At 39.2% G+C, this 12,169-nt stretch overlaps 1 protein-coding gene across 1 annotated transcript; it reads left to right on the top strand.

Annotated features, from left to right (window-relative positions):
- The first annotated feature begins 9,974 nt into the window (after nt 1–9,974).
- On the top strand, nt 9,975–11,663 carry LOC119562328 (ionotropic receptor 40a-like). Its single transcript, XM_037875486.1, has 5 exons — nt 9,975–10,080; nt 10,138–10,706; nt 10,763–11,026; nt 11,083–11,506; nt 11,590–11,663. Exons 1-5 carry the CDS (start codon nt 9,975–9,977, stop codon nt 11,661–11,663), a joined length of 1,437 nt encoding a protein of 478 aa, XP_037731414.1.
- Nucleotides 11,664–12,169: the final 506 nt, after the last annotated feature.

Raw genomic sequence — 12,169 nt, 5'->3', positions numbered from 1 at the left:
AATCCGATTGGTTCTCGAATATAAGGAGCAGCCCAATACCCCAGTCGAATGACTGCTTGTGCGCGAAGGTGTGAAATTTTAATTTTGGGAGTTTTGTTCAAAATGTTCAGTTTTTATTTTAGAACAGAGAAAAAAGGCAAAAAACGACGATGACCGACGATACCGTCATAAGTATACCCCTTCAATAAAAAATAAAAAAAATTTGGTATCATTGGAAAGCATTTTTCAAGCCCCTTCCAATGCACATTGGGCCAGCAAGCCGATTTTTCGACGAAAATTAAAGTTTTAAAGCTAGGTTCTTCAAATTTGGTACATATGATAGTGTCGATGCACATAAAAATATATCTAAGTTTCAGACCGTTCTGACCACGCCTTCCCTAGCCGCCCAAATGAGATAGGTTTCCTCTTATTGATACTTGTACGGTAATAAATAATGCTAGCACTCGTTAAAGTCAACAAATGTTTTTAATTCATTTTTTTAACACTTAACCCTAATATTAATAAGTAAAAAATGAAAAATGGATTCAAAATGACTACAAATACTTGTAAGTATTTTACATTTAAAAATGTTCCTAACAGTCCTCTTCTACATCAATTTTTATTGAAAACGGATTTTCAGGGTCAGAATCTGAATCACTATCACTATTGCTAGCATATAGCAAGTTTGGTGATTCCAAAAGATCGATTACGTCTGCTGGCAGGGGTAGTTTATTTTGCTGACCCAATCTTTTTGTTAGATAGATGCTCGACACAAGAGGATCTGAGGAATCCATTGCTCTGTGGAAAACGTCTGCCATGTTGTTCTGCAGTGTACTCTTTCGAGCATGTAACCTCCTGTCACTCTTAGAGTATTTGTTGCGAGCCTGTGAGGCGTTCTCGCCGAGAACACCTAATGGAAGGATTGATGCTTCTATTATTTGGTAGCCGTGCACTAACACTTTATTGACTGTTGCCGACATTAGAAACCATGGATACTAGGACATATATAGTGTTATGGTTTTCTGACAATATTTTTTAAATTTTGTTGGATCAATTGGTAGGTGGCGGGAAATAGCAATTAAAATATTGTTAAAATATGCAATGAGAAATTCATCAAGATCTAATATTTCAGCTAGTAGCTTAGGTTGTGCAAACGCCCACCTTGCTGTATTGCCGTCGTTGGTATTTCCATTGCCATTCTGCTTAGGCTTATCATCATGTAATGCGATAGCATTCCACATCTGCTTCTGAATCATCTTTTTTGTTTCGCCATTTCTTTTTTTTTATTTTCATCTCTCACTTGCCATTTTTTAAGTTTCAGTCTATATGCAATTTTAAGGGCGATTTCAAAAAATCGAATCCAACCATGTAGAGGACTTATGCCATATTTTAATGCTTCATATCTTGGCTTAAATTTTGGTGAGTCTATTTTAGCATTTTCCATGAAGACTCCGTACAATATGTGGGATCCGTACATATGGAGCAAAAAAGCTTAAAAAAATAGTTTATATACACTTTGCACTTTAATGACACATAGTTACTTTTTGGTACAAGTCGGCACAAAATTTGTTATAATCCACAACAGACGGGTTAGGAGGTTAGCTTTTTTCTACCTTTTGACAACACCAATAAACGCACACAAAGAAAACATTATCCAACATGAACAAAGTCTTTTTTAATACAAATATTCTACATACCTTTGTCTTTCTTTTCCATAATTTTGGTGAAAATTGCTTGAACCACAACAATTTTGGCACGCTCGCGAGTAATCAAAATCTTTCCCGCGCTTTTTAGTTTCGCACGCATGCAATCAAACAGCTGACTTTGAAGGGCTGCCAAAACTTCAGGGATGCTTCAAAACAATTAAAATCTTTTGATTCATTTTAGTCAAAGTATATACTATTCAAATTGTATTATTAAAATAGGTTTACTTTCTATGAAAAATTTGAATTTTCGTCGCAAAATCGGCTCGCTGGCCTAATGTGCAATGGTATAATTTTATCTTTTGAACAAAACTCCCAAAATTAAAATTTCACACCTTCGCGCACAAGCAGTCATGAGTAAGGACTCGATGGTAGGGGGTGAGATTCGGGTTCGTGGGTACGCACGTTCACTTTCTCCTGTAGATAACGTAAGAATTGTCTCTCAGATGCTATATAAGATACATTTTTTATAGAAAAGTCAGTTTATTTTTAAAAAACATCGAAATGGTGAAGTATCATTGCGAGTTGTGCTCAGAAACAAAATCCTTTACTACTCGCAGCGGCTTAAAAGCGCATACCTTAAAGATACACAACTCCGCCTATCAGAAATCTAGATCTTCCTTTTATTATTGTTATTTCTGTCCTAAAGTACGAAAAATTTGGTTGCGATACGACTTTAATATGCATCGTCTGTTGGTTCACAACGCAGAGCTAAAAAGTATTTTTAAACCAAAAAAAAATTGTCCAATAAATAAAAAGCAATTATAAGATCAATTTTAAAAATAGTGTTTACTTTTTTTTATACCCGTTACTCGTAGAGTAAAAGGGTATACTAGATTCGTCGGAAAGTATGTAACGCAGAAGGAAGCGTTTCCGACCCCATAAAGTATATATATTCTTCATCAGGATCACTACACGAGTCGATCTAGCCATGTCCGTCTGTCCGTCTGTCCGTATGTCCGGATGAACGCTGAGATCTCGGAAACTATGCAGATTCCTGAGCTTCTTACGCAGCGCAAGTTTGTTTCAGTAGACTGCCACGCCCATTCTAACGCCCACAAACCGCCCAAAACTGTGGCTCCTACAGTTTTGATGCTAGATAGAAAATTTTAACTGAAATGTATAAGTCTTGTCAATACCTATCGATTGACCCAAAAAAATTTTGCTACGCCCACTCTAACGCCCACAAACCTCCCAAGAAAAAAAGCTATGACGTCAGAGCCAGACAATGCGAAATGTTTTTACGCGTGTATGTGTGTGTATGTAAATAGTTGCCAGCCGAACTTAGCGGCAAAGAAAAAAGCACTGCCGGCGCTCAGAGAGAGCAAAGTGCGCGGCTAACTTATTCTATTGAATAATGCATTTTCACGCCACCCTAACGCCCACAACGCTTAAATCTGTCTTCCGCTCGTAGGTGGCGCATTTAAATCTCGCTTTGCTGCTTGCGTATCTCCATTTCCTTTTGGTTCCTTAAGCTGAGTAACGGGTATCTGATAGTCGAGGTACTCGACTATAGCGTTGTCCCTTGTTCTTTATGTAATGTGTATTTATAACTAAAAAGTTAAGAATCTAGATCAAATAAAACATCTAGTACTGCGCTGTCATCTCCATCATTCAGCAAAGTTAAATAATGGTTAGTCGGTGGCGGTTGAGGTCCCATAAGTTCTTCAAAGATGTGGTCGTCGTTAGGAAAACCATCTTCTGGATAGGTCGTCGTTCAATTGAAATTCCTGTGCACACTAATATTCACCTCCGCTTTCATCATAGTAGTCCCTAATGGAAACTGGCTTCACTTAAGAGACTCCAATCCTGTGTTTCTATTTTGGGTCGATAATGAAGCCGGTTGAAATACGCTTTTTAGGAGGCGATCAACCGAATCTTCTGATTCGGAAACCTGCACAAGGTCCAGATCCGAGTTTTCAATTATTTCAACATCAGAATCTTGCGTAGGTGGTAAACCCAGGTTGTCAATCTCAACCTCGTTTTCCGAATCGATCAATTCTACGGTTAGATCCATAGGTATGCAGTACTGAGGCATTTAAAGAACTGATCCTGAGAAATTTGAGTGGTGTCATTGTTATAGTCTAGAATGTTCACTTAACAGGTTGACATCTACAGGGAGTGCATACAGGCATGTTGTACTCCTAGAACCAATCCGATTGGTTCTCGAATATAAGGAGCAGCCCAATACCCCAGTCGAATGACTGCTTGTGCGCGAAGGTGTGAAATTTTAATTTTGGGAGTTTTGTTCAAAATGTACAGTTTTTATTTTAGAACAGAGAAAAAAGGCAAAAAACGACGATGACCGAAAATACCGTCATAAGTATACCCCTTCAATAAAAAACAAGGAAGAACGCTATAGTCGAGTACCTCGACTATCAGATACCCGTTACTCAGCTAAAATGACCAAAGGAAAATAGAGATATGCAGCAAAGCGAGGTTGAAATGCGCCACCTACCGGCGATAGACAGATTTAAGCGTTGTGGGCGTTAGAGTGGGCGTGGCAAAGTTTTTTTTGGATCAATGGATAGGTATTGACAAGACCAATACATTTCAGTTAAAATTTTTTATCTAGCATGAATATTGTGGGCGCCACAGGCTTGGGCGGTTTCTGGGCGTTAGAGTGGGCGTGGCATATTCGCGTGACAAACTTGCGCTGCGCTCAAGCCTACGGAATCTAAATCTGAATTCCCATTTCTCTATCTTTGATATTTTCCGAGATATCTGCGTTCATATTTACGATTTTTTGAAGTTTGTGGGCGGTTTGTGGGCGTTCAAGTGGGCGTGGTAAACTTTTTTTTGGGTCAATCGATAGGTATTGATGAGAACAATACATTTCAATTAAAATTTTTATTCTAGCATGAAAACTGTAGGAGCCTCAGTTTTGGGCGGTTTGTGGGCGTTAGAGTGGGCGTGGCACTCTGCTGAAACAAACTTGCGCTGCGTAAGAAGCTCAGGAATCTGCTCGCCTAATCTCAATAGCCTAGCTCTTATAGTTTCCAAGATCTCAGCGTTCATCCGGACGGACAGACAGACGGACAGACGGACAGACGGACAGACGAACATGGCTAGATCGACTCGGCTAGTGATCCCGATCAAGAATATATATACTTTATGGGGTCGGAAACGCTTCCTTCTGCCTGTTACATACTTTCCGACGAATCTAGTATACCCTTTTACTCTACGAGTAACGGGTATAATAAAAAAAAATTGGTATCATTGGAAAGCATTTTTCAAGCCCCTTCCAGTGCACATTGGGCCAGCGAGCCGATTTTTCGACGAAAATTAAAGTTTTAAAGCTAGGTTCTTCAAATTTGGTACATATGATAGTGTCGATGCACATAAAAATATATCTAAGTTTCAGACCGTTCTGACCACGCCTTCCCTAGCCGCCCAAATGAGATAGGTTTCCTCTTATTGATACTTGTACGGTAATAAATAATGCTAGCACTCGTTAAAGTCAAGAAATGTTTTTAATTCATTTTTTTAACACTTAACCCTAATATTAATAAGTAAAAAATGAAAAATGGATTCAAAATGACTATAAATACTTGAAAGTATTTTAAAATTAAAAATGTTCCTAACAGTCCTCTTTTACATCAATTTTTATTGAAAACGGATTTTCAGAGTCAGAATCTGAATCACTATCACTATTGCTAGCATATAGCAAGTTTGGTGATTCCAAAAGATCGATTACGTCTGCTGGCAGGGGTAGTTTATTTTGCTGACCCAATCTTTTTGTTAGATAGATGCTCGACACAAGAGGATCTGAGGAATCCATTGCTCTGTGGAAAACGTCTGCCATGTGAAAATTGCTTAAACCACAACAATTTTGGCACGCTCGCGAGTAATCAAAATCTTTCCCGCGCTTTTTAGTTTCGCACGCATGCAATCAAACAGCTGACTTTGAAGGGCTGCCAAAACTTCAGGGATGCTTCAAAACAATTAAAATCTTTTGATTCATTTTAGTCAAAGTATATACTATTCAAATTGTATTATTAAAATAGGTTTACTTTCTATGAAAAATTTGAATTTTCGTCGAAAAATCGGCTCGCTGACCCAATGTGCAATGGTATAATTTTATCTTTTGAACAAAACTCCCAAAATTAAAATTTCACACCTTCGCGCACAAGCAGTCATGAGTAAGGACTCGAGGGTAGGGGGTGAGATTTGGGTTCGTGGGTACGCACGTTCACTTTCTCCTGTAGATAACGTAAGAATTGTCTCTCAGATGCTATACATTACATTTTTTATAGAAAAGTCAGTTTATTTTTAAAAAACATCGAAATGGTGAAGTATCATTGCGAGTTGTGCTCAGAAACAAAATCCTTTACTACTCGCAGCGGCTTAAAAGCGCATACCTTAAAGATACACAACTCCGCCTATCAGAAATCTAGATCTTCCTTTTATTATTGTTATTTCTGTCCTAAAGTACGAACAATTTGGTTGCGATACGACTTTAATATGCATCGTCTGTTGGTTCACAACGCAGAGCTAAAAAGTATTTTTAAACCAAAAAAAAATTGTCCAATAAATAAAAAGCAATTATAAGATCAATTTTAAAAATAGTGTTTACTTTTTTTTTATACCCGTTACTCGTAGAGTAAAAGGGTATACTAGATTCGTCGGAAAGTATGTAACAGGCAGAAGGAAGCGTTTCCGACCCCATAAAGTATATATATTCTTCATCAGGATCACTACACGAGTCGATCTAGCCATGTCCGTCTGTCCGTCTGTCCGTATGTCCGGATGAACGCTGAGATCTCGGAAACTATGCAGATTCCTGAGCTTCTTACGCAGCGCAAGTTTGTTTCAGTAGACTGCCACGCCCATTCTAACGCCCACAAACCGCCCAAAACTGTGGCTCCTACAGTTTTGATGCTAGATAGAAAATTTTAACTGAAATGTATAAGTCTTGTCAATACCTATCGATTGACCCAAAAAAATTTTGCTACGCCCACTCTAACGCCCACAAACCTCCCAAGAAAAAAAGCTATGACGTCAGAGCCAGACAATGCGAAATGTTTTTACGCGTGTATGTGTGTGTATGTAAATAGTTGCCAGCCGAACTTAGCGGCAAAGAAAAAAGCACTGCCGGCGCTCAGAGAGAGCAAAGTGCGCGGCTAACTTATTCTATTGAATAATGCATTTTCACGCCACCCTAACGCCCACAACGCTTAAATCTGTCTTCCGCCGGTAGGTGGCGCATTTAAATCTCGCTTTGCTGCTTGCGTACCTCCATTTCCTTTTGGTTCCTTAAGCTGAGTAACGGGTATCTGATAGTCGAGGTACTCGACTATAGCGTTGTCCCTTGTTCTTTATGTAATGTGTATTTATAACTAAAAAGTTAAGAATCTAGATCAAATAAAACATCTAGTACTGCGCTGTCATCTCCATCATTCAGCAAAGTTAAATAATGGTTAGTCGGTGGCGGTTGAGGTCCCATAAGTTCTTCAAAGATGTGGTCGTCGTTAGGAAAACCATCTTCTGGATAGGTCGTCGTCCAATTGAAATTCCTGTGCACACTGATATTCACCTCCGCTTTCATCGTAGTAGTCCCTAATGGAAACTGGCTTCACTTAAGAGACTCCAATCCTGTGTTTATATTTTGGGTCGATAATGCAGCCGGTTGAAATACGCTTTTTAGGAGGCGATCAACCGAATCTTCTGATTCGGAAACCTGCACAAGGTCCAGATCCGAGTTTTCAATTATTTCAACATCAGAATCTTGCGTAGGTGGTAAGCCCAGGTTGTCAATCTCAACCTCGTTTTCCGAATCGATCAATTCTACGGTTAGATCCATAGGTATGCAGTACTGAGGCATTTAAAGAACTGATCCTGAGAAATTTGAGTCGTGTCATTGTTATAGTCTAGAATGTTCACTTAACAGGTTGACATCTACAGGGAGTGCATACAGGCATGTTGTACTCCTAGAACCAATCCGATTGGTTCTCGAATACAAGGAGCAGCCAATACCCCAGTCGAATGACTGCTTGTGCGCGAAGGTGTGAAATTTTAATTTTGGGAGTTTTGTTCAAAATGTTCAGTTTTTATTTTAGAACAGAGAAAAAAGGCAAAAAACGACGATGACCGACGATACCGTCATAAGTATACCCCTTCAATAAAAAATAAAAAAAATTTGGTATCATTGGAAAGCATTTTTCAAGCCCCTTCCAGTGCACATTGGGCCAGCGAGCCGATTTTTCGACGAAAATTAAAGTTTTAAAGCTAGGTTCTTCAAATTTGGTACATATGATAGTGTCGATGCACATAAAAATATATCTAAGTTTCAGACCGTTCTGACCACGCCTTCCCTAACCGCCCAAATGAGATAGGTTTCCTCTTATTGATACTTGTACGGTAATAAATAATGCTATTCATTTTTTTAACACTTAACCCTAATATTAATAAGTAAAAAATGAAAAATGGATTCAAAATGACTATAAATACTTGTAAGTATTTTACATTTAAAAATGTTCCTAACAGTCCTCTTCTACATCAATTTTTATTGAAAACGGATTTTCAGAGTCAGAATCTGAATCACTATCACTATTGCTAGCATATAGCAAGTTTGGTGATTCCAAAAGATCGATTACGTCTGCTGGCAGGGGTAGTTTATTTTGCTGACCCAATCTTTTTGTTAGATAGATGCTCGACACAAGAGGATCTGAGGAATCCATTGCTCTGTGGAAAACGTCTGCCATGTTGTTCTGCAGTGTACTCTTTCGAGCATGTAACCTCCTGTCACTCTTAGAGTATTTGTTGCGAGCCTGTGAATCCAACCATGTAGAGGACTTATGCCATATTTTAATGCTTCATATCTTGGCTTAAATTTTGGTGAGTCTATTTTATTATTTTCCATGAAGACTCCCCACAATATGTGGGATCCATACATATCGGTGCAAAATGGAGCAAAAAAGCTTAAAAAAATAGTTTATATACACTTTGCACTTTAATGACACATAGTTACTTTTTGGTACAAGTCGGCACAAAATTTGTTATAATCCACAACAGACGGGTTAGCAGGTTAGCTTTTTTCTACCTTTTGACAACACCAATAAACGCACACAAAGAAAACATTATCCAACATGAACAAAGTCTTTTTTAATACAAATATTCTACATACCTTTGTCTTTCTTTTCCATAATTTTGGTGAAAATTGCTTAAACCACAACAATTTTGGCACGCTCGCGAGTAATCAAAATCTTTCCCGCGCTTTTTAGTTTCGCACGCATGCAATCAAACAGCTGACTTTGAAGGGCTGCCAAAACTTCAGGGATGCTTCAAAACAATTAAAATCTTTTGATTCATTTTAGTCAAAGTATATACTATTCAAATTGTATTATTAAAATAGGTTTACTTTCTATGAAAAATTTGAATTTTCGTCGAAAAATCGGCTCGCTGACCCAATGTGCAATGGTATAATTTTATCTTTTGAACAAAACTCCCAAAATTAAAATTTCACACCTTCGCGCACAAGCAGTCATGAGTAAGGACTCGAGGGTAGGGGGTGAGATTCGGGTTTGTGGGTACGCACGTTCACTTTCTCCTGCTCATTTTCAGAAGATAACGAGGGGTCACAATACTTGAAATGCAATAAACGGGAGGATTCCATGGGATACCAAACACACTGATTATGGGATGTGTATATGCTTGAAATTAAAACAACTCATACAAAATACATTTAAAACCGCCGAAAAAACCTCCGCAACCGCTTTTAATAGCTACTGTCCCTGTCAATGTTTGGGCAAAAAATGTTTTATTTTTGGTAGGTGCTTGGGAGAAGTAGGTTTCTATAAAATAAAGCTTGGCTTGTAATCTTTGGGCTATAGCCAAGGCGGGAGGTGTTATTTTCGTAAATAATCGCCACTTAATATGCGATATTCTTTTTTTAATCTATTTTTCACTCACTCAATTAAATTAGCCAAATAAAATTTAAATATTTACAGATTTTGTTGTGAAGAATGTAATTGCGAAGCTAGAAACTATTTAGTTTATCTTTTTCGGTCAGATTTTCGACACTCAAGGGTAGATGACATAAAAAATGCAGTTAGTTATAAATAACCTTACATAAGTCGAAACGGTGTTGCTATTATAACAAAGAAATCGATTTTTGTCCTTTTACAGGCTTTAACTTTTCGAGCTTTCCGAGCTGTCCGTTCCGTACACCCATCTGCGGGTTCTTGGCCGCTGTCATGTGATATGTTGTCATTGATGCAATAATTGCGCATCAAATAGTCATAGTAAAAGGTTTATAAAGCAGGTCTTCCCATTTGGATCCATTAATGCAAAATGAAAACGTTTCTGGTTGTGTTGGGCCTTTTGCTGTACCTATTGAATTCACTGGACGGCACGAGACTGACTTCTAAGGCCTGCATTGAGTCTAACACTTCAATAGGTTCGTATGAATATACTCTTTTCTAAAAAAAAAGTTTTTTATGCCCATAACCTTCAGCGCTCTCGCAAATAATCAGTGGTCTGCGACTACCTTTACTGGCCATATTGGTACATCCAACCTCAACCGTATTTGACGAAAGCTGCCAGAACGACCGCGGCTTTCATGTTAATGATTTCCTACATCGGTTTAATCAAATCTACTATAAGTCGGTGATATTCAGCGACACGGAGCTCTTTTTTCAGCACATCGAGAAGAATCTTCAAGGAGCCAACGAATGCGTCAGCCTAATTCTTGACGAGCCCAATGAGCTGTTGCATAGTCTTCACGACCGACGCTTAGCCCATCGTCTTAGCTTGTTTATCTTCTATTGGGGAGCCCGTTTGCCACCCAGCTCTCGCGCAGTTAGTTTTAGGGAGCCGCTGCGAGCGGTGGTAATAACCTGTCCCCGCCAGAACGCTTTCCGCATTTATTACAACCAGGCCAGGCCCTGCAGCGTTAGTCAGCTGCAGCTGGTTAACTGGTATGACGGTGAAAACCTGGGTCTGCAACGGATCCCTGTTCTCCCAACTGCAGCATCTGTATACGCCAATTTTGGGGGTCGAATTTTCCGAGTACCGGTGTTTCATGTAATTCAGAATAATTCAAAAGAAGAATGCACCAAATAACATATCTTGGCTTGCAGTCTCCACCGTGGTTTTGGGTCATTTATTACAATAACAGTTCCGAAGAGGGGAAGATCTCAAAAGCTTTTGGGAGCTCGCAGTATATCGAATTGCGAATCACGGGTGGTCGCGATCACTGCCTATTAAAAGTACTCGCCAAGCATATGAACTTTCGGTTCAAGTACATCGAGGCTCCGGGACGAACACAGGGCTCAATAAGGTCCGATGATGCCAGGGAGTCGAATGACAGTTTTACGGGTGGCATTGGAATGCTGCAATTTAGAGTGAGTAGTCGCGATTCTACGATAAGCATGTAAATATTTTTCTGTTTCTCCGGCAGCAGGCTGACTTTTTCTTGGGTGACGTCGGTCTAAGCTGGGAGCGCCGAAAAGCTGTCGAATTCTCGTTTTTCACCCTGGCTGACTCTGGAGCCTTCGCCACACATGCGCCCAGACGCCTTAACGAGGCCTTCGCCATTATGCGCCCATTCAAGCCAGACATATGGCCATATTTAATTCTTACGATCCTTTTCTCCGGTCCTATCTTCTACGGTATTATTGCCATGCCTTATATCTGGCGTCGACGTCGTGTCTTCCCAGACGTCGAGCATTTTGGGAAAAAAATTTCTTCTGCATCATACATCAAGGAGACCATACCGCACAAATTAAAATTAAAGCCAATGAAGATCCCGTCTGCGCAGCATGTGCCTTATCAACTGTTTGAGAAGTGTGTCTGGTTCGCCTTACGCTTGTTCTTAAAACAATGTAAGTAATATTTTAATTTGGAATATATTTAGGTATTTTAAGAGCATACATTGGTGAGATGTAGCGTAAGTTATAACTGAAATTTTTATTTAGTTTATATGTTGCACTTACTTACCTATTGGTAACTTACCATGCACAAATTTCTCAATTTTTTTAAGAATTTCACATTAAATCTATGGGAGCCACACCAATTTGCGGATTGGCGAGCTTTTGAAATATAATTTCACTTTGCAGGCTTCAGGCATCCGCATGCCTAACGTTCTAGTGAAGTGTTAGATGTTCATTGGAATCCGCTCAGTCAATTTAAATAAGAAAATTCGGTTTTAAATAAAAAAATTTTTGTTGGAGTACGTCGTGCCCTTTTGATTGTCGTTTATTGAGTGTATCTTAATTCTCTAAAACAGAAATGGTCGAGCCATAAACTGCGCAGCTAAGCCGTCGGCGACGCCGGCAGCGGGGCAGTCGATGCTTCTACATATCCATGCATATAAATCGCGGCGACAATATAGCCGCTTATATAAGAGAGAGAGTGTATTATGCTCACACAGTATCGGAGTGGTCGCGCATGCCAGACATGCCGACTCAGCACTTGGGCTGCCCATTGCATTCTTTTGTGGTCATATTACTCCGCGGTCGAAATGCAGCGAAAATTTGGATTTTTAG

Source organism: Drosophila subpulchrella, unplaced genomic scaffold (assembly GCF_014743375.2).
Source record: "Drosophila subpulchrella strain 33 F10 #4 breed RU33 unplaced genomic scaffold, RU_Dsub_v1.1 Primary Assembly Seq420, whole genome shotgun sequence".
Lineage (NCBI taxonomy): Eukaryota > Metazoa > Arthropoda > Insecta > Diptera > Drosophilidae > Drosophila > Drosophila subpulchrella.
This window is presented reverse-complemented; position numbering and strand designations above follow the sequence as displayed.